General features: G+C 39.1%; 1 protein-coding gene across 1 annotated transcript in view; it reads right to left on the reverse strand.

Moving 5' to 3' along the window:
* DGKI (diacylglycerol kinase iota) overlaps window positions 1-23,729 on the reverse strand; it is a gene marked incomplete at its 3' end in the record, with an annotated part of 307,501 nt that overhangs the window by 11,841 nt on the left and 271,931 nt on the right. Inside the window, exons 20-21 of the mRNA XM_039233998.1 lie at window positions 20,056-20,255; window positions 14,753-14,815 (exon numbers count right to left, since the gene is read on the reverse strand). Of these exons, the coding sequence (XP_039089929.1) occupies window positions 14,753-14,815; window positions 20,056-20,255 (263 nt within the window). The remainder of the gene's footprint in view (window positions 1-14,752; window positions 14,816-20,055; window positions 20,256-23,729) is intronic.

Genomic DNA, 23,729 nt, shown 5'->3' on the forward strand with positions numbered 1-23,729 from the left:
GGGCATGGAGGAGGACACTTGTGGGGATGAGCACTGGGTGTTATGTGGAAACCAACTTGACAATAAACTATTTGTAAAAAAAAATAAATAAATATAAATAAAATAAAATCACAAAGGATTCAGGAAAAAAAATCTGGGTATTTAAGAAAATTTGCAAAACTATTTTTTGTATTGGTCATTGTTATTTTACCATGTTACATTTTGACTTCTTTTTCCTTTTCAGTTGATGGTGGCTCGCCAAGGTCTGGAATAGGTGATAGCGCTCCACGGCCCTCTGGAGAGGGAGAGAGCAGCACCTCTGCCCTAGTCATCCTCGTACAGCTGGGGGGAAGCCGAGTCCCGCACTCACAGCACAGATGCGCTCCTGCCCACCCTGTTCCCGTGTCAGAGATCCATGAGCAAATCAGGGTCTAAACCCAACTCCCCATCCCAACTCCATAAATTTAGCCAATTAGGCAGAAACTGTCATCACCATTCTCTAAACCCTAATCCAATGACCAGAGGGGTTTTTAAAATTTTTTACATCACTCATTTACAGGTTTCAAAATGGACAGAACAAAGTCACCTTGCTAGAACAGGACTTGTCAAAGTCATAGAATTCTATCACCGCAACTGCTAATAATTTTACAAAAATAATTTTGTAAAATTTGATAGTAAACTTGAGAAAAAGTCCCTTAAGATATACTTTTAGTCCGAGACTAATAACATTCCTTGGATGATGAAGAACAATCACAAAACAATTAGTTAAAACAAAGCTTAAAAAAAATGACAAAAGTAAACGAATGGCTTCTGCTGAGAACTTCCCGACAGAATATGAAAATAATTTGGGGTGCTTTTGCTTGGGTCCACTGTCCACTTCCTTCTCTCTTTTCACTTACCATATCACAGATCAAGTCTCTACCAAAGGCAGTACTTTAACATTTCATAAGCCAAGAACCTCTCATCAGGGAAAAATTGTAATTGTTTTACTTTGCTTGAGCAACAAAATATCATCAGACCAAAAGATTTATGTCCCAATTAGAGAACATAAATCAGCTCTCCTGAGAGCGGAGAGTCTAAATAATGCAGGAAAAAGAAACTAATTACAGTTCTCTCTATTATAAAGCTGAAGACTTTGGCCTTTTTGTTCCATTTATAATTCTTCCAGCACCACTTTCATTTTAGTCAAATATCTTAGCTACAACTCTGAAACTTGCTGAACTCATTTTTAGAATTTCATTTTCTGACACAAAATGTGATGAGTTCTGGGGATTAATCGAGTGCAACAGCAACAGGGAATCTCTCTCTCTCCCTTTAGCAATGTATTCCCTTCTCATTTCCTGTTAGTGTTTCGGGGTATTATGACAGACCAGGAAACTCAATCACATTGGTATCATTACAGTAAAATTCTCCAAATGAAACATGCATTGCTGTTTATTACCACCTCAGCAAAACAATCTGAAAGAAACACCCTCTTAGAAGGCTCAGAACAAACATCTAGATTTCTGTGTTATTGATATGTGTTCTTCCTACTCCATGGTGGAATATAAGATCAGCTATTATTGTAATACTGGAGTAAAAACAGAAAGTTTTCTCTTTTTCTCTCTGAAGGCAGCAAACTGATTAATAACTCTGCAGACTGCAGATTATCTACAATATAAAAAAACTACTTTCCAAAAGTACATAGGGTATTCTTTTCTACATTTGTAAGTCAATCTTTTGCTCACAAAGACTGGCAAAATTACCGCCCTCTCTTTCCATTTATAGACTGTCGCTTTCCATTTCTATAGTTGCTTTAATTACATTAATGCTTTAGAAATTCATATGTGAGGGGCGCCTGGATGGCTCAGTCGACTGTGTCAGACTTCGGCTCAGGTCATGATCTCACAGTTTGTGAGTTTGATCCCCACGTCAGGCTCTGTGTTGACAGCTCAGAGCCTGGAGCCTGCTTCAGATTCTGTGTCTCCCTCTCTCTCTGCCCCTCCCCTACTCACACTCTATCTCTCTCAAGAATAAACATTTAAAAAAAGAGAAAGAAATTCATATGTGAACAAAAATTTAAAGGTCATGTTATTTGACTACCTTATTTTACGGAAATTGAATTTGGGTCCAGAGAGGTCAACAGCAACTTTGTTGTACCCATATAGTTAATACCAACAATCTGCTATAAATAGAAGAGCAATGTTCTGTAGCCCTTCGTATACCTTTTAATAAAAAAGATTTTCAAGAACTAAACCATCCATACAAGTCATATACACAAAGTTCAGTCTTCACAGAGTTGGTGATAGGAAAAGAAACAAAACTAAAATTCAGTCAAATTTATCTAGTATGATGCTCTTAGGGGCTGGCTTGTGCCCTCCTCCCCCACATTCACATGCTGAAGTCCTGACTCCAGTACGTCAGAATGGGACTGTGTGAAGAGAGGGTCTTTAAGGAAATTAAGCTAAAACAAGGTCATATGGGAGGACCCTAATCCAATCTGACTGGTGTCCTTATAAAACGAGATGAGGACAGACACACACAGAAGGAAGACACAGGAAGACACAGGAAGACAACCTCCAGCTGTAATTCATGGGAAGAGGCCTCAGGAGAAACCAAGGCAGATTTCTTGATTTTAGACTTCTAGCCTCCAGCCTGTGAGGACATAAATTTTAGTGGTTTAAAGCACTCAGTCTGTGGTACTTTGTTATGATGGCCCAAGCAAACTACATGATTGCCTACTAAAGGGAATCACTAGGAGAATGAACACATTTTATTTTAATCTTACCACTAGTGACTATAGAAAGATAACATTGGGGCGCCTGGGTGGCTTAGTCGGTTAAGCGTCCAACTTTCGCTTAGGTCATGATCTCGCGGTTTGTGGGTTCGAGCCCCGCGTTGGGCTCTGTGCTGCCAGCCCAGAGCCTGGAGCCTGTTTCAGAGTCTGTGACTCCCTCTCTCTCTGACCCTCCCCTGCTCACGCTGTCTCTCTCTCTCTCCTAGAAATAAATAAAACATTTAAAAAAAAAAAAAGATAACATAAGTAGAAGAATAAGAGGCATCGAATTTTTCGCTTTCCAAAATTCCAACCTGGCTTGATGTCCCTGTTTAGGATATTCAGGCCTTAATTGCTACTTCTCCTAAAAGTCAAGGTGCATAGAATAATCTTGAAAAAACATTATTGTTGCATTTATTGAACTAATGTTACTGCCAAGATCGTTTTTCAAAATTTTGATTTCTTGGGGCGCCTGGGTGGCTCAGTCAGTTGAACATCCGACTTCGGCTCAGGTCATGATCTCACGGTTTGTGGGTTCGAGACCCGCGTTGGGCTCTGTGCTGACAGCTCAGAGCCTGGAGCCTGTTTCAGATTCTGTGTCTCCCTCTCTCTCTGACCCTCCCCTGCTCACGCTGTCTGTCTGTCTCTCTCTGTCAGAAATAAATAAAACATTTTTAAAAAATTTTAAATTTTGATTTCTTACAGTGTATTTTGATTAAATGAACAGACAAAGGAATTCATACATTTTCCTTCTCCTTTGTCCTGCCCAATGGGTCTGAAGCACACATGGCACCCGAACCTTCCTGTGACCCTCCCCTTCCCCCGAAGGCTCCTTAGGCCCTGCACCTCACGCCAACACCACCTGAGTGAAAATTCTCTTCAGTTCTGAAGTGACCTTTTACTTTATGAGGAGTGCTGACTCGTAAGTGTAAGACTGTTCCTACACCTACGCAGACATGAATAATTCATCTTTGAAAATAAATTTTAAAAGCAACGAGATATAATTTTAAGCATTGAGGGAGTCCTAAATGTATTACGCCTTACATAACTGTACCAGACGCTGCTGTCTGTGTTTACTTTTGCAAAGACGAGAACACAGGCCCCATCCATCCACCACAGATGCGGACATGACCCTTCCCAAGGAGCCACGTTCACAGACCGAATGCCTTCGCTAACAGTTCTAAAAGACTCTTCGGGCTCTTGAGCTGTACTAGAACTCATTTCTAACTGGGGCCTGTCTTTCTGACTTTTTTCTTATAACAACACTTGAAGTGCAAACCTGTAATACGAAAGAGTCACACATTTGAAACACTCAAAACTGAATTGTAAATTATCACTCATTTCCAAGTCTTCTTTGAAAAAGGAAGATGTTAGCACAGTATGACTGAATAGAATATATAAATCATGTCTAAGAAAATAAACACACACACACAAGAAAATGACCAGAGGTTGTATCAACGGTATAGTTTAGGGTCTCAAACTCTCTCTCCGAAGCAGAAAGCCCTGGGTGTTAACTTTATCACTTTCTGGCATAAATCATAGTCAAGTTTCCTAAAACTTCTTATTCTCAGTCTTGCCATCTGTGGAATGGGAATAATGGCAATTGTCATCACAAACAGGTATCAAGATGTTAAATTTGATGGCAAGCCAAGGCGCTTAGTAGCATGATATCAGACACATGTTACCTCTCTGGCTAAATGAAAAAACTAACTTGGGTTCTTGCTGAGAGATACAGTAAATGTATCAAAACAGTACAGGGCCTGGCCTCCTAATCAGTCTTAGCGTTAAGGATGACCCTGTCATGTCCCATGCTAAGTCCTACCTACTTCAAGTCTTAGATCCCTTTGGGGCAGATTTTCATATAATCTAGGATCATGCCCTGAACTTAAGCATAACAGAACTTCAGAGCCGATAGAAATCCAGAAGAAACTGCATTTCTTTTTTAATATTTGAAAAAGTATAATGCAAAGAGGTTAACTCTTGGTCAATGTCATACCACCAAAGGAGAGCTTCTCCTGTCTGACATTCATAACAGCAGGATGCTACCATGGGGGTGCTACAAAATAAGGAGAAAGATGTGCCAGTTAGAGACCTTTGTCTGTTCCTGCTGCCCTTTTTCTTTAAGGCACTAGGCCATCTGAGCCATCTGAATGGGAATAAAACCTCAGGTTGGGGGAGGGGGGCTCTTGGGGGCAAGTTGTGAGTGCAAGGAAGAAAGCCACCATCATCTGAGCTGCTTCCTGGGCTCAAGTTTGAAAAGTGATAGGAGGTGAAGCTCAAGCAACACTTAAGCTACCTCTCTTTGGGATGCTCAAGTCGGTTCATCTGTTTTATGCAACCAGCAGAGAGAGTATCATAAGAATAAAGGAAAACATGACATTTTGATGTTACTGAAGGTCAAGAAAATGGACAGCAGAAAGCAAAAGCGCTAGGAAGATAACCCAGAAAATGTGAGAGGGGGAGCAAGAGACAAGGAAGATGTTAGCAGTTTCCTCTGCTCAGCAGTTCAGAGAGCAAATAGCTTTGCATTCCAGAAAGCCTGAAGCTAACTCTGTTGCTTCCCTTTCTGACTCTGAGATTCAGCAAATGGCATTTTCCCCTGTTCTGTGGATGGAGCAATTCTCTTCTGTCCTTTTTAAAATACGAACTTTTGGGATGGCTGGGTGGCTCAGTAGGCTAAGCATCTGACTCTTAATTTTGGCTCAGGTCATGATTTCAAGGTAGTGAGATTAAACCCCCACTGGGTGTGGAAGCTGCTTAAGATTCTCTCCCTCTCCCTCTGCCCCTCTCCTGCTCAGGTATGCCACACACACACACACACACACACACACTCAAAATTAATTAATTAAATAAAAAATTTTTTAAATAAAATAAACATTTAATTTTTCTCCCTTTGATTTTTTAAAAAAATTTAAATTTTTATTTATCTTTCAGAGAGAGAGAGAGACAGAGCACAAGCAGAGGAGGGACAAAGACAGAGGGAGACACAGAATCTGAAGCAGGCTCCAGGCTCTGAGCTGTCAGTGCAGAGCCTGACTCCGGGCTCAAATTCATGTACCATGAGATCATGACCTGAGCTGAAGTCAGATGCTTAACAAACTGAGCCACCTAGGCACCCAATTTTTCTCTCTTTTAGAAGTAAAGCATGTTCATCAAAATCAATCAGAAAATACAGAAAGCCAATAAAATATTATCTATAACCCTGTCACTCAGAGATAATCATCCCAGGATACATAACAACAAAAGCATTAGCAACAAACATATTCATAATTTCTTGAGTGCGTAGGCCCTTTTGGAATCCTCACAATTGGTTTTGGGGTCCAGAAACCATGACCTAAATATTATAGTCTATGCAATCAGAATCTGGACAGATTTCTGCCCCAGACATAAAGCACTGTTTGGGAGGCTCAAATGGTCCAGGAGTGTTTTCATCCTGAGGTTCTCAAGACCGATGTGTTAGCCACCATCAGCTGAATTCATTCTTAGGAAAAGTATGTACAATGGATCTTCTTGGCACCAGAGAGGTAACACTCACAATTTACAGAGGCACACATGTAGATTTCTCCTTAGTAATGTTTTTGCTACTCCCTGATAGAGCCTAGCATGTAGTAGAATGGAGTTTATAGAAAGAACAAAGGAAAAGAGAAAGGGTCTGAATAAAGCAGGTCACATCTTATCTTCTAATTAAAGGTCCAATATTAAATAAAATAAACAAACACAAAAGTGTTAAAACTTTGAGGTGACTAGTTGGGAGAATATTACTGCAGGATTTTTAGAAAGCACGTCAAAAAATCAGCTAGTTGGCTTTGCTGGCCAGTATGCAAATGTTAGACCACCTAGGACCAGTTTGTGTTTTCATCAGTCATGAAGATTGAAGATTCTTGGCTCCATCCTGTAATAAAATTCTTAAACTCAACCCAAAAGAGAATCATAAAAATAAGGCATATCAAAAATGTTTCTCTTTCTCTTTGTAAAATTCCCTCTCTCCTTGGAACAAAAATCAATTTACTTTCATCCTCTACCATGAAGACCTCATTTACTGAAACCAATTTTAGAATGCTGAATCATATTCAGCTTGTAGTCAAACATGACAATTCAGGCTTTTTTCATGAATCTGTGTCCAATTCTGCCTTCCCTACTTCCCAAGGTAACAGGCAAAGTCACACAACTTAGCAGGGAGAAAAGTCTTGTATATGTTTAAACTGTAACTGTTGTGCAAGATGGCATATTACATTTAACATATGTTGATTGTAGTTCAAAATACAGTGGCTTATCTGCAGATTTGTTTTGCTGAGTTTAGCTGCAGAACTAAACGGCAGTGGGAGAGAAAGGGATACAGTATCATAGCTCTCTGCAGTAGAGAACATCTGGTTCTGGGTAGAGTGAATAAGCACACACGATTCTTTCTCCAACTCCCCCGACCCCTCCTACCCTAATGAATACAGCTATAAAATCTGGCCAGGATTCAGAAAGCAGCTATTTGAGGATCTGAAAAGTAAATGATAGCAGCAGATTAAAGAAGAAGACTTGAATTTAAAATACTATCAAATGGGGTGATAAGCTCTTCCTTCTTTTTCTCTCCAATAAACCTTAGAGTGAACTCCAGGCAGCACAAAGCCTAACATGAACACCAAAGTAAGGTAGAGAAAGCCCTAGGAGAGCCCTTGAATTCTGGCTGCAAGGAAAGGGACTCTGAATGCTTGGAGAAATTCAGGGACATCTCCCCCTCATCATTTTCTTACACACCAGCATTCACACTGGCAGAAGCACTGACAAAAGCTTTCAGGTGCTTAAAACTGTAATGGAAGAGAGCTTTCCTCTCTGATAAAAGGAGCAACGATCCCAAGAGCATGGGATAAACCAATTGTTTTTATTCCCCCTCTTTCTGCCTTATCATTGTTTGGCCCTAGACACTAACACTGTTGCAGAAAAGTATGCAATAGGACAATGTAACTAAAACCTTAGCTTTCTGGCTGAAAGACCAAAAGGAGGAGCCCCAGAGAAAAGGAAAGTACAGGGATGACAAAGGAGAAGGAGCAGCTCAGGAAAACAGCTCCATAAAGATGTTCGTGAATTCTCAGGTTCATCTCTAGGCTGCAAATTGGTGAATCCAGCCCTCAGCATCTATACCAAAGACTTTAGGAACTAAACTACAGAAGAGATCCTACAATCAAGGTCCCATACTGGCAATTTGGTGCTTCATACACCCCAGACAGAGAGATAAACAGCACTGCAAGGGCTTTGAAAACAGAATTAACTCTCAGAATGTGAGTCCGAACTTGAAGCCTGAACTCAGTGGAGTCAACTGACCACTTAAATAATTAAGCTTCTTCTTTAAAGAACTGGTGGGAGTGGGGAGATCAAAATAGGTCCAAAGTAAACAGAAAAAAAAATAATATAGGGACAAAAATCAAAGAAATTGAGAACAGAGAAACAAGTATGAAAAATCAACAAAAACAAAAGCTTACTTTTTAAAAATGTTTTATCTTTGAGAGAGAGAGAGAAAGAGAATGAGCAGGGCAGGGGCAGAGAGAGAGGGGAATAGAGGATTGGAAGCTAGCCTTGTGCTGACAGCAGTGAGCCTGATGCGGGGCTCACACTCATGAAAGGTGAGATCATGACCTGGGCCAAAGTCAGATACTCAACCGACTGAGCCACCCAGGCACCCCCAAAAGCTGATATTTTTTTAAAAATAGTAAAATGGATCCTTTACTAAGAATGACAAAGAGAAAAGATACAAATTGCTAATATCAGGAATGAAAGGTAACTATCAGTGCAGATCCCAGGGACATTAAAAAGTTAAGAAATACTACCAATAATTCTATGTATCTTAACAACTGGAATGAGATGGGTAACTCGTGAAAAACTTCAAAAAAGTACCAAAAAAACCCACTAAAATTCACCTACAATGAAACAGATAACCCAATTAGTCCTATAACTCCTAGAGTCATCAAACTTATAGTTAAAAAGGATAAAAAGAAACCATGAGGCCCAGATGGTTTCTTGGCAAAATCTAATATACACGTAGAGGATAAATAAGTCCATTTCTCTCTAATCTTTCCCAGATGTCCTAGTAAAGGCACTTTAACAAATAAATCTACAAGGAAGAATCATACTTTATGTTGAAAAAATGGAATGATTTACCCCTCATATTAGAAGCAAAATAAGGATATCCACTCTAACCATTCATTTTCAGTATCAGAAATAATAACTAGTGCTACTTATTTATTTATTATATTTATAGTAAATAAATATATAAATAGCATTTGGATTGGGATGAAAGAAAACCACTCCTATTCACAGATGACAAGTGTAACTATGCAGGAAAAAATCAAGGATGTAACCAAACTCCTTGCACTAAAAAGTGGCTTTAGTAAGGCCACAGGATACAAGGTCAACACATGAAAATCCACTGTAGTTTTATATACATGTAGTATATATATACTAGTAATCGTAACTGAAAACCAAAATGTATCTAACACGGGCACATATCTAACAAAATATATACAAGATGTGTATGTTGTATATTACAAAACAATGATGCACAAAATAAATAAATGAAGAGACATACAGTATTCATGGATTGGAAGTCTCATCCTGGTAAAGATGTCTATATTCCCCAAATTGATCTATAGATTCAACACAAGAGGCAAGTTTATTCTAAAATTCATATGGAAAGGTAAGGAAACTTGAATAGCCAAGATAATTTCTAAAATAAAGAATAAAGTGGAAAAATAGCACAACTTGATTTTAATATTTAACATATACAATAATCAAAAGAACATGGCATTGACAAAGGCACAAATGTATAGATCAATGGAACAGAATAGAGAGTACAGAAATTGGTATTTATCCACCCATATATATCCATAACCCCCCATTTATATATCCAACTGATTTTTTAAAATGTTTTATTTGTTTCTGAGAGAGAGAGAGAAAGAGTGAGCAGGGGAGGGTCAGAGGGAGACGGAGACACAGAATCTGAAACAGGCTCCAGGCTCTGAGCTAGCTGTAGCCCAACACAGGCCTCGAACCCACGAACCGTGTGATTATGACCTGAGCCAAAGTTGGACGCTTAACCAACTGAGCAACCCAGGTGTCCCCCAACTGATTTTTTATTAAGATGTAAAGGCAATTCAATGAAAAAATAGTCTTTTCAAAAAATTGTGCTGACTCATTGAATATTTATGTATAAAAACAAAATAAAACACTATCCTAAACCTCACATCTTATACAGAAATTAACTCAAATCATAGAACTGAATGTAAAATATAAAACTGCAAAACTTCCAGAGGAAAGCAAAGGAGAAAATATGTATGACCTGGGATTAAACCAAGAGCTCTGAAACAGAACACCAAAAATACAGCCATATGAAGAAAATCTTAAGAATTTGGACTTTGTAAAGACAATGAAAAGACAAGATGTGTATCAGGAAATAATATTTGCAAAGCACATCTCTAACAAAGCACTCAGATCTAGAATGTGGGGCCAAATCTCAGAAGTCAAAAGAAAAAAAAAAAAACAGCCCAATTTAAAAATAGGCAAAGGACTTGGAGCAGATGTGTCATCAGAGTATAAAATAGATGGCAAATAATGAAAAGACACTCATTAAAATTTTAAAGTGTTGGCCAGACCAAGTGCTGGCAGTGATGGAGACAAACGGGAACTCTCTCTCATCCCCTGCTGGTAGAAATGCAAAATTCGCACTCTAGAAAATACTGAGTCAGTTTCTTACGAAGTTAAACATACATTTACCATAGGACTCAGGAATCCCCTTCCTAGAGAAGGGTGTTTAACTGAGAGAAATGAAAATTTAAATTTACATAAAACTTGTTCCTCAATGCCAATAGCAGCTTTATTCACAATTGCCTAAAACTAAAAATGACCTAGACGTCCTTCAACAAGCAGATGGGTAAATAAATGAAAACATCTATATTAACAGAATATGACTAAACAATAAAAAGGAACATGTGATTAATAATATGCAAAAATTTGGATAAATCTCCAAGACGTTATGTTGAAAGAAGCAAACTGCAGGATGCCTGGGTGGCTCAGTAGGTTAAGTGTCTGATTCGACTCAGGTCATGATCTCACGGTTTGTGAGTTCAAGCCCCACGTTGGGCTCTGTGCTGATAGCCTAGAGCCTGGAACCTGCTGTGGATTCTGTGTCTCCTCCTCTCTCTGCCCCTCACCTGCTTGTGCTCTCTCTCTCTATCTTTCTCTCTCCAAAATAGATATACAATAAAAAAAAAAACTTTTTTAAAGAAACCAATTGCAAAGGGTTACATACTGTATGATTCCATTTATGTGGTAATCTCAAAAATACAAAACTATAGTGATTAGTGGTTGCCAGAGGTTGAGATTGGGAGTTAGGATTAGGCAGATTTCTGGGGTAGTAGAATGGTTCTGTATCTGGATTAGGGTGCTGGTTATATGAATCTATACCTGTCTTAAAACTCCCAAATGTATACCTAAAAAGTCAACTTTAGTGTATATTAATTTTAAGTACTAAAAAATAAAAGACAAATGTAATAAATACTCAGTTATTCACATGGAAATACAACCAGAATCTGTACTGGAATGCTTGTTACATGGCATTGTAATTGTACTGCAAGCAACAAACTGGGTCTATCCTTGGCATGTCCATTTCTCTAGGACAGAAACCCTAGCTTTCTAATCTCTGTATCTCCAATATCCCGCAGAACTCCTGGTATTGAAAGAAAGCACTCAATATTTTTTTGAAAGATGAAGAGTTAACTAAATTAGGTATAAATCGTTTACATTATTTCATTTTGATGGAGTAGAACAGGAAAAAAGTGGAATTTAATAAGAAGTTACTGCAAGAGAAAAGCTTTAGAAAGACATTTTACAATTACACACCTCTGTGTTACTTTGGCATTAGCTCACAGAAGCTAGTAGCCGGAATGTTTAGCATGGATACTCATGATTTATAAAATTTGGTGTGCATATGTGCCCTTCAGTGAGGACTTTACTATGAAGTCACTTAATTATAAAGATTTTTTCAACTGAGGCATTGCTCTAATAATTCATTAAGCTACATGCACAAGATGTGCAATGAAGTTGCTTTGTTTTTTTAATTTTTTAATGTTTATTTATGTTTGAGAGAGACAGAGCACAAGCAGAGGGAGGGCAGAGAGAAAGGGAGACACAGAATTTGAAGGAGGCTCCAGGCTCTGAGCTGTCAGCACAAAGCCTGATGCAGGTCTCGAACTCATGAACCATGAGATCATAACCTGAGCCAAAGCTGGACGCTTAACTGACTGAGCCACACATGCACCCCTGCTATGTTGTATTCTATTGGACAAAGCCACTAAATGCTTTGGAATAAGTCTCAGGATTCATATGTGGTCATATGTGAACAAAAATAAAATTTCAGGATTCTCTGAATAAAGGTGAAATGTCCCATGTGCACAGACCTTCTTCCAACAACAACAAAAAGTTATTAGAAAGCTAGAGAGAAAGAAAGATCATGCAAGTTGCTTTAGGAGACCAACATTTCCTACAGGATCAGTAGAGACGCTTCTCCCCAGAAGAGATCATCTATAGAAGAGTTTTCTTAGCAGAAAATGGCTGACCAACAGTATAAAAAAAAAAAAATGAGACAAGCTTAGAGTTCAAAATACTGGGGTCCTGACTTTCATGAGGACCAAAGCAAGATTCATGTGATTATTAAACACTGTTGAAAATAGCATAAGAACAGGTGAAAACTGTTAACCCCTGCCATGATACAGAAAGACACATTACTTATTATTGTTCTTGGCTTTTTCTCCCAGGCTCCTTGACAGTATTTTCTTATAGGTCCTTTAAATTCTATTGTAATAAGTTTCTATTACAGACATATTTCAGAGATGCCTTTGTATCTCTGACATCAGACATCTGTAGATGTCCTATAGACCTAACATCTATAATATGTTAATAGTTGATATATCATGTACAGATATATTTTAGAACCAGGTTCAACTTTTAAAGTGGCAACACATAGGCATTCTTCCTCTTACACCCTATCAAAATAGGACAGTTTACCTTTCTGTAGTGTAGGCACCTGGAATCAGAAAAAAAGAGCCTCATTTAAATTATACAACTGAAACTTAAAACACCACCCAAACTTAAACTATAATAGAAATTGACTAATTCCACATGCACCTCTATTGTTGATATTCTCAATTCTTTGAACCCTATCAACAGGGCCACTGAAAATAACCACTGAACCCCATTCCTTAGACTCCAGTCTACTGAAGAAGCAAGCCTTTTATAGAATGTAGGCTATACCCCAGAATGACCTCCAAATTGAAAACTACAAGTTTTTTCCTGTTGAGTCTCTGACCACTCAATTTTAATTCCCACGAAGGCAGTGTTCTGTTGTGGGCAACACAAGAATCTAAGCACAAAACAGTGGGCACAAAGCAAGTATAAAGTAATGTTTTTGAAAAAATGTATTGTATTCAGTGAATAAATTGTGTATCAATAAGACTAGGGCTGAAGGTAAAATTATATGATTGAACTTTAGGAATCACTTTGGCATATCCCTAGATGTTAGATATGGTACAGTTCAATGTAGACATAAATTCTTTCTTTCATTCATCCTGCCAACTAACAACTCTGCTTGGTTTCAAGCAATTTGTGTTAAGATCTGTGATCAGGGCTGGGGACATGAAAATTCAAAAAAGATGTGGTCAATGAACTCAAGTAGCCTCAGTCTAGTGTGTGACACACACACATATAGAGCTAATGTAATTAATACCAGCCTATTAAACCTTGAGAGCTATAATAAGCATATCAATAGTGAACTCTAATGAGAAGGTAACTAATGCAACATGAAGCCACAAAGAATTCTTTGAAAAGCCAATGATTCAACTAGGGTGAAGAAATACACAGGATCCTCATAGATGAAAGGTGCCAAGCTGCAAATTGTTGAACGTGTGAACTTTGAAGCCAGACCATCTGAGTTTGCAACCCAGTCTACCACTTGCTAGCTGTGTGACCTTAAGCAAGTTAGTTAACCTCTTTGTGCATCAGAGTCCTCGCAATGCCACGCGTGGAGATAATACCACATGTCGGGAAAAGTAATTAATGTAAAGCACCTGTAACAGTACCTGAACCATAACAAAAGCTAAGCATTTGTATGATAAAGAAAAAGAGCAACGCAGAGGCAACAAGATAAAAAAGAAGTCCCAAAGTGCTCAAAAACACTTTTCCCCAGAAAAAAATAAAAGCATAGAATGCGTTAAGTAAGAATTACTAACACTCAAGTGTGTTTTGCTAACTCAGGACTTTTGGGTCATTGATCTTTTATTTCAACCATGGATGCTGAACCCAAATCACACCCAGATGCATGCATGCACTCAAAACTCCACAATTTTAGGGGCACCTGGGTGGCTTAGTCGGTTAAGCGTCCGACTTTCGCTTAGGTCATGATCTCTGGTTTGTGGGTTCGAGCCCCGCGTCAGGCTCTGTGCTGACTGCCAGCTCAGAGCCTGGAGCCTGCCTCAGTCTGTGACTCCCTCTCTCTCTGATCCTCCCCTGCTCACACTGTCTCTCACTCTCTCTCCTAGAAATAAATAAAAAATTAAAAAAATTTTTTTTAAAAACCTCCACAATTGTAGGGGTTCATTCACAAATTAAGGACAGCAGGCACACCTTCAACATCATCTTCAACATCGTCCCTGAGCTACAGATAACAGAGTGGTCTGTTGCTCTTACAAACTTACCATGGAAACCAATGCTTAGGATGGAATTTTCTACAACCTCATGCAATTATGGGTCCTCACTTATCTCATCAAAAATTTTAAACTGAACCCTTAGAAGACTGAGACAAATAGGACACAAAGAACTGGACAGCTCCATCCCAAATCACAGAGGGGTAACGAAGGCAATTAGGGCTCGCGGGTCCTTGTCTGAGGAGCAGACCTGTGAGCAAAAAGGAGGCAGGACGTCTAACCCTGAGGAGGAGATGAGGGTGCTAGCCAAAGTGTAGAAACGGGCCGGCTTTGTACTCACGTGGCGAAGGAGCCTGGGGGGGCCGATACTCTCCGCAGGTCGGCAGCTGGCACCTGATGGATACTAGAGGCAGCAGGGAATGAGCAGCGAAGACAGTCAGCACAACAGCGTGGACAGACAGGGAACAAGCCAGGAGAGAGAGAGAGAGAGACACACAAAATTTAAACAGAAATTAAATGAGCGCGTCACCAAACAGTGAATGAAAAGAAAAGGAAAATCCAGCCAGCCACGGACATAATCCAAAAAGCCGGTGATAGCAATGAAGCCAACAGGACACAGGGCAAGGGCTGGCTCTACGGCAAGCCGCGGGCTGCAGTGCAGGGCAGGGCGCGGGCAGATGCGTGGACACTGGGCGGGGCTGCGGGCAGGAGGCATCATCGTGGTCCTCTCTTGTTCTAGGTCGTTCAAGACATCCAAGGAGAGGATCTGCGCATGTGCGCACGCACACACACACGCGCGCAAACACACACACACATACTGGGGTGGGGGGGGTAGGCTAGCATAGTAAACTCATCTTTGAGGAGAGTCAAGGTAAATTTAATCCTTTAACACAGTCATCATGATTCCAAACCTCTGTAGGAAATCTGCATCGAAATACAACCATCTTGAAAAGAATGGTTTAACAAAAACTTTAAGGACTCTGAAGATAACACCAAGACAGCCTAAATTCATCACGGTGATAATTCCACTCTGTTCTTGGTAGAAGAGTGAAATCACAGACGTCTCCCTTTTCTCTCTTCTCTTATAAAAGAGGGAACCTTTGGCTGCTATTGGAAAAGATGAAACATAAATTTGAAGAAACGAAATAAAAAATCTGTTGTCACCTTTACATAGACATTCTCTCTATTCTCTTAGACGATTTGAAGAGCTTCACTGTAACTGCAGTAAAATAGCTCCCTGATCCCTGTGTTCTGCTGGGTATGCAAATTCTCATATAAAGTCACCATGAGTCAACTCCTTGTTTTCCTCAAAGGACTTCAGTTACGACCAACACTGCTTCTGAGCAGCTAGGATGATGAAATCCAATCGACTGTGCTGCCCAATTCAAAGTTCGCCAACTAGAAATCTTGCCCCTGAATAACATGATTGCTTTTCGCAGTGTAGTCTTAATTACCAGTGAGCTCAGGATTACAGCTAGCTTAACATCTCCTTGACCACTTGAGAAAATGTAAATTTCTAATCTCTTTCAAAGGTGCCTTTCGAATAGTATAATCAAATTTATCTGGCCACCATGTTACTAGTACATGAATATGAACCTAGATAAATCTCCTCTATTACTTTTGGGGGGGAAGATATTTATTGGAGTTCTCACTTTGAATAGATTCATAAGCCCTGGTAAAATGAGATATGTTCCTATACCAGTGGGGTGGGGGGTGGACTGAACATATCAAGTCGAGCCCCTCAGCTTCTATGTAGTAATAGCAAATTGGATTACAGACCAAGAAACATTTCGGGGGGGGGATAATTTCTTTTAGGCGTAAGTAAAGATCTAATGGTATCATGAGGGCCTACTATTTGACCATTTCTCATGGGAATCCTCCCACCTATCCATGCAAACCAGATCTTAAAATTCTTAAGTATGTGTCTTCCATTTATTAACATCAAATGTTATAAAGACGTTATCTTTATTACTTTTATATTCATGGATTTTAGATTTATGTTATTTTAGAAACAATCTTGGAGAAATGTTAACAGAGACAGCATTATAGAACTAACCCATGTGCAAGCCCACTATTCAACACAAAAGCATGTCTCAGACCTACTGGTAGGCACTCACGACTCTAAAAGGAAAACTCTAAGCAGTGTAAAGTGATAAGTCCACCAAGGACTATACTATTATTGATAAATGGTGTGATGAATGTAACATAGAACAGGAGTAGCTAATGGCTAGAAGCAGATCGAAAAGGATGCTTAGGGAAAGTTATACTTCAGTGGAGTCTTGAACTTGACCATGAGTTAATAGACAAAAAGGCAGGAAGGAAGGTACTACAAGAAAAGCATCAGAACTGCAAAAGTATGATGATGCGCAAGGCGGGCCACTGCTCCAGAACAGCAATGATCTCTGGAGCACAGGAAGAGATCAATGAAGGCAATGGTCACAAGGGCATGCAAAGTTAAGGAATATAAGTTCAACATTTCTAGAAGGATCCTTCCAATTAGTCTATTGGAAAAGGTATCATGTGCAGGGCATGGACACTGGAAACAAGGAAGTCCGAGCATAGTTTAGTGATGCTGTTGGGGGGTAGTTTTATACGGCCTTTGAACAAAGTCTATACTACTAGCAGAGGGGTAGGTGGTGTGAGTCAAAGACGGGGAAATAAATAGAAGGTAGACCTCTAAGGCTGCATGGGGTGTGTAACAGTATAGGTGACTGTGAGGACTCCAGGGCGGGGTCATGGGAAATAATTAGATGGTTCCATGTAGACAGGTGTGGATGACAAGGGCTCATTGGCTGATGAGCAGAGAAAGCAAATGGAGCAAAGTTTACAAGCCCATTTTTAGCCTGCGGTCTGAGGTTGCTAGGGGATATCCAGGTAAAGATGTCAGCTAAGGTATCTGGGTGCAAGTCTTCGCTTCTAAAGAAATGCCTGGATAGAAGACATACCTGTGAGATTTATTCCCTTTTTAGTCATAGAAGAAATCTGGGGTACAGATGTGATCTCCCAGAGAAAGGCAAACCCATGAGGTATACCATTGTTCAGGTGGAAAAGGGAGCCAGGTGTTTAGGGAACCACAATGTCTAATTCTCAAATATTTAGTTAACTCCCTACCCCATCACACAGAGAGGTTTCTAAAATTCTCTAGACATTTTTAACCAGTTTTCTTTCTTCTGAAAGAAGATGGGCAAATGGAACAGAAGAAACAGATAATGTTAGTAAACAATGAGAAAATGGGAGAAAGCAAGAGAGAGAGGGAGAGAGGGAAGTAGGAAGGGAGAAAGGGAGGGAAGGAAGGAGGGAGTGGGGGAGGAAATAAATCTCTGCCTTGGCTGTAAAAGTGAACTTGGCAAAACCATGGCCAAAACAGATAAAAGCCTGGAGGACTTGGAAGGTTGAAGAAAACTTGTAGAAAGGTCTTAATGGACAGACAACCCTCAAACTGAAAACTCTCCTTGGAAATCCAGCAGAGGAAGTCAGATTTGAAAGCAAGAATTTCTAGTAAGCCAGGCACAAGAAATCTAATTGTAGAGGGTGAGCAAGAGCGGTAAGGGAGAGCACTCAAGGCTTCAGTGAACAAGGCGACATGATCACTAGATGTTGGTTTTCCTTTGAAAATGTGCTATCTGGATTGATTTTCTAAAAATACAGGGTTTTGATGGTTATTCTTCATAAGTGGTAATAAATACCTTTGTTGACTTTTACAAGTATCCCTTCTGTAACTGAAAATTATGCGATTGTCATTTCACATAGGTATTTCTGGAGGCCTGAGGCTACTTAGATGGACACGCCACTGCCCCCTGGTGGCAAGTCATTAATTTTGAGTTGAGGCCGTTTCTTGACCACCCTCACAGCTAAATCTAGGCAGTCACATCATCTGCCATATGTACTCTAAGTACAAAAAGGAAACAACTATTCATATTTGTTTTTATATGTGAAGAAAGCCCAAATGAATTCTTAACAATACAGTTGCTGAGCAAACACAAATTCTTTCTCAGCTCAAGGGCAAGAGCCCTTTGAAACTAAGCACCTGGAGACAATTTAGTGTCTGAATGAGAATGGGAGGCCTTTGCCTGTAGATATTAATAACTGTTAGTTTTATTATAGCTTCTTAACTGTATACAAGTGACCCAAAACAACCTGAGCTGCTATACTATCTCCAAAATGGTTTTTCATTTAGTATTTCAGAGCTTTCTCCCGGACCAGTGGTTCATAGATGTACAGTCAACCATATATCATTGCTAACATCCTAACTTTTTAGCACACATACTTGCCAGTTGTATATTCAACCTAATTGAAGGTAAAGGCAGGGAGAAAACAAAGGCATTGGGAACGAGCGAGGGGTTTCACCAACTGCAAAATGTAAATGAAATAAGGAATACAGCTGAACAAGTTGTCTAGATAATGATCTGAGCAAAGTGCTGAGTGACTCTGATGTTCAGAGTGACTCTGGGAAAGGAGGAAGCAGAGGAGAGAGGAGCTCTCATTCCAGCCTCAGACTTCAAAGCAGATGTCAAAAATGCAAACACCTGGAGAGACCTGTCTAATGCTATTCCTCAATACACGCCATCTGAGAAAGAGAGGTGAAGTCAGGCTCTGGCAGTGAGCTATGGCACCTGTGTTATTGGTTTATTCTAGGCACTTCTGAAGATTGTCCAGAAATATGTGGCAAAGCATGCCCTTGCTTCACAGGCACTGCAAGAAGCCAGCCATTCAGTACAAATAGGTAACCATGCATCACAGGCCACAAACAGGAGTCGCACCTTGGAGGGTCTCTCATTGTGACAGAGTAATGACCCAAGGCTGAGTCTGAAAACAGCCTTACCTTGAGTTAGATTAGGCATATGGGCATTATATATAGAAGACACTCAAAAAGAGGCCCCAAATCCCCATCCTTCTCCATCCCCTTCTCCAACAACAGACAGACATCTCCATTAAAAATTTAGAGTAAAGAGTGCTATAAAACGAATATACTCAAAATATCTAGTTATTATCACCTTATCTCAAATCAGTTCATCAACACACCTAAGGAAAGAAAGGGTCCAAGAGGGATGCATTTTATTTAGGTGTTGACTAGTGAATCAGGTTGTATTTAGACAATAGGATGCCACTCAGGACAGCAAACTTGAGTTGAAGCACCAGAGGACACAGGACCCCAAAATGGGGGCATCGGGAAAGTGATAACTCACTAACAGGTGGAATGGGATGCAATGTGGAGAGAGGTGAGCCCCAAAACTCCAGCTCTGCCAACCTCCTGCTATTGGGGAACCCAACACTCCCCAAGTGACCAGGTAAAGAGGAGGCCCACAGCATGCCTTCTTAAAACAAAATGGAACATGTTTATCTTGATGCATTTTGTGACCCTAGAAACACTCTTAATGATTGTCTGCTGTTCCCAATAAGTGTCTAGCAAAGTAGTCAATGAAGAAGAGTGAACTATCTAGTATACAAAACAGCAATTAGTTCTAAAAGAAGTGTGTGGTCACTGTGTAATAAACATGAAGAAAAATATGTGAGAGATCAAGGAACTGTGGTTTCTTGGACTTTCTTCCTTTTTCAACACAGGAAGGCTCCTAGACCATGCACATGCCTGACATCCTCTCTGTGATCGTTGTGTCCACAAAGGTAGGCAAGGGGCAAACTCACTCATTCAGTAAAGGCATGGATGTTCTCCTCTTGCTCTTCTGTACCATGTTGGCTTGATTCCTCAAAGAGATCCGAATCATGGCTGGAGCCAGCCTACAGGGCTCCCCATCCACTTGCATGGGGATGGATTTGTAGGTGAGCAGCATGACCTCCCGACACTGGTGCAGCCTCTCCCCATGGCCCCCAACTTGCAGGGCAGCCTGTGAATTCAAGAGACAAAAGGAAGCTGGAAGTCAGTTCTTAAGAGTCAGGAAAACTAGAAACCCCAAGTCCACTATACATAACCAAAAGGCCTTTGATAAACCTGTTGAAAATTGCTAGCCAGGAGTAGAATGAGAAACCTTGGATGAATCACATTAACAAAAATAAGCTAAAATTTCTAAACGTTTGATGAGCTTGACCACACATTTTCATCGATAACCAATTTTCAGTCTTAATTTAATCACATTACTTTAATACAAAAGTTATTCTTTGTGTTACTTGGCCAGTCCCATTGAATAACCAATATAAGGAGAAAAAAGGAAAATAAAAGAGATAAAGCACAGTTTAAGGAAGCTTTTATATTATATTTAAATATAAGTGTATATTATATATAATTTAAATATAAATACATAATATAGTTACATAACATATATATGTATATATAACAGGCATATACATACATGCTATAAGATGTAACTATATATTATATATTAAATATATTCATATTTAAATATGCAGCCCACCCTTGGTTAATTTGCAAACTTGGGCAGGCATTTTCTTTTTACCTAAAACCTCCTTAAACTACCTTTAGTCTGTATAAGATTTATAAAATACAAAATAAGATTAATTACTCAATTAAAAGCATTGTGAAAAGTATAACAGCTTTGAGGATCAAAGTCAAACACAGAGTTCAGTTCACCATGGTGGTCACAGAATGGAAAGTCAATCCAACATTAAAAGCCTGTTGTTAAGAATGACAAATTAGTGTAACTTTCCTTACATTTTAACTAATATATTAGTTAAAATGTGTGTGTGCACATTAGATATTTTTGTTATATATGTTATTACATATTTAGTATGCTATAGGGGTGAATGATAATCATACATTTGCTTATAGAGAATACACGAATTATACTACTTGATGAATATTTTTATACACAGGTGAATCTCTATCCAGATCAAGCTTTAGATAATTTACAAGTTTCCTGTGGTCTTTCTCAATCATTTCATACTCTTCTCACCACCTAGTTAGTAACCAATACTCTGACTTCTATTATCATAGATTCAATTTGTTTGAAATTGAACTTCATATAAACCACACTAGATGACTTTTTTGTGTCTGACATCTTTTGCTCAGTGTTATTTTTGAGTAATGTATAGCAAAATGTATTTATTTACTCTTTTGCTGATAAACATTTGGTTGTTTCCAGTTTATAGCTATTGTTGTGAACTTTCCTGAATGTATCTCTTGGTAGATATATACCTCTTGGGTACATACAATGAGAATTGCTATGCCATTAACTTTAGATGTATAAATAACTTTTTTTTCTTTTTTTACAGATAGTTTATTGTCTGTTGGTTTCCATATAACACCCAGTGCTCATCCCCACAAGTGCCCTCCTCCATGCCCATCTCCCCCCTCCCCCCCCCCCACATCCATCAGTCCTCAGTTTGTTTCTCAGTATTCAAGAGTCTCTCATGGTTTGCCTCTCTCCCTTTCCCCCACCATTTACCCCCTTCTTCTCCCCCATGGTCCTCTGTTAAGTTCCTCCTAATCCTCCTATACGTGCAAACATATGATATTTGTCCTTCTCTGCCTCTAGTTCATTTTTTTTCCCTCTACCAAAGACAAAATACAAACTCCTTTGAAGTAAAAAGTTTTAGCACTATTTTTTTTTGTCATTTGGAAGAATTGTGTGTAATGTTTCTCAAAACTTGTTATCTGTAACTTGAGGTGGGTAATTATCAACTAGTCCTCTGAATATTGAAGTTATATGGGTGTGTACTTGCATTCATAGCAAGTACATTAAGTTTAATGGAGTCTTCAGGTTTTTTTTCTCTTCTAGTTTAAATGGAAATTCATTTCTTATGATTGACACAGTGATAGAAGGTAAATTCATAGCCTGCCCAATCAGTGACATTTCAATGCTACATTCTGCTGTAACTATTAACTCTGAGTCTTTTCTTTCTTTCTTTACTTTTGCATCTCATCTATTTTCTCCAAAAATTTGTTCAATTATACAAATAAATTTCTTTTTTTTTCTTTTTTACAAATAGTTTATTGTCAAATTAGTTTCCACATAACACTCAGTGCTCATCCCCACAAGTGTCCTCCTCCAAGCCTCTCTCCCCTCCCCCCCACATCCATCAGTCCTCAGTTTTTGTCAGCATTCAAGAGTCTCTCATGGTTTGCCTCTCTCCCTTTCCCCCACCATTTCTGCCCTTCTTCTCCCCCTTATTCCTCCGTCAAGTTCCTCCTAATCCTCCTATATGTGCAAACATATGATATTTGTCCTTCTCTGCCTGACTTATTTCGCTCAGCATAACACCCTCAAGGTCCATCCATGTTGCTACACGTGGCCAGATTTCATTGTTTCTCATTGCCATGTAGTATTCCATGGTATAGATAAACCACATCTTCTGGATCCATTCATCTGTTGATGGACACTTGGGCTCTTTCCATGTTTTAGCTATTGTTGAGAGTGCTGCTAAGATGCATAATTAACTTTGGAAGATGCTGCTAAACAATTTTTCAATAAGGTTATATTATGCATTTTGAGTTATCAATTTGTTTATAATAAATATAAAATACGAGTGTAGTACTAACTTGTTCAAAATCTAAAAGATTAAAACATACATACTATCAACTTGTTTCCATAGGTCTCTTCTCTGTATATGAGGGATAAACTTTGTTAACTGAGACTTGTGATGTCATCTTCCCCTTTTTTACTTGCTAGATATTCATATTTATCTGATGCTTTGAATTTCTTTTTTTTGTATTTGCATTAACTTGGACATTAGAAACCTGATTATCCATAAATGCAAAGAGAAAAGAAGCACAAAGAGACAAGAAGGACAGAAAGATAATATAATAAAACCTGAGAACTTCCTATTGATCACGTTTAGTGTTAAAAGTATTCCACTGTGTGCTTTACATACAATTTTATCAAACTGGTTGAGAAAACTAGAAAAGCAGAGGAGAACGCAGTGAGAATTTACTAAAATTCTTTTTGGCCTATTACCCAGTCCTTAGTTTTTCAGTTGAAAGTTTTTCTTGGCTGTACTCAAATGATCCGCTTAAGTCAATGGATTAGAGCCACTATCTCATCTCCAGAACTTTTCCAATATATTCCCCTTGACTTCAAGTACTTCTCAATTGAGAATGTATCCCTTCATTCACTGTTCTGGAAACACCATTTTCTTCTCTCTATCCTCCCCCAAGCCCCCACCCTGACTAGGCCTAATGACAAACAAAAATGCTGACCCTTCCAGGTAAGAACTTAGTCCTCTGAATTTCACAGAATTGAAAACTGGTTTAAATTTTTCCCACCCCCTTGGTCTTTAGAAGGCATACACCATACTGCAGAGCACTTTAAGCCATCTTCTCAGCCACAAAACTAGAACAGCAGCAATATCACAAACATGTAAGCAGTTGTCAATGGCAGTCCCATTGGTATTTCATAATCAATCCA

Source organism: Hyaena hyaena, unplaced genomic scaffold (assembly GCF_003009895.1).
Source record: "Hyaena hyaena isolate Hyena2069 unplaced genomic scaffold, ASM300989v1 scaffold_82, whole genome shotgun sequence".
Classification (NCBI taxonomy): Eukaryota; Metazoa; Chordata; class Mammalia; order Carnivora; family Hyaenidae; genus Hyaena; species Hyaena hyaena.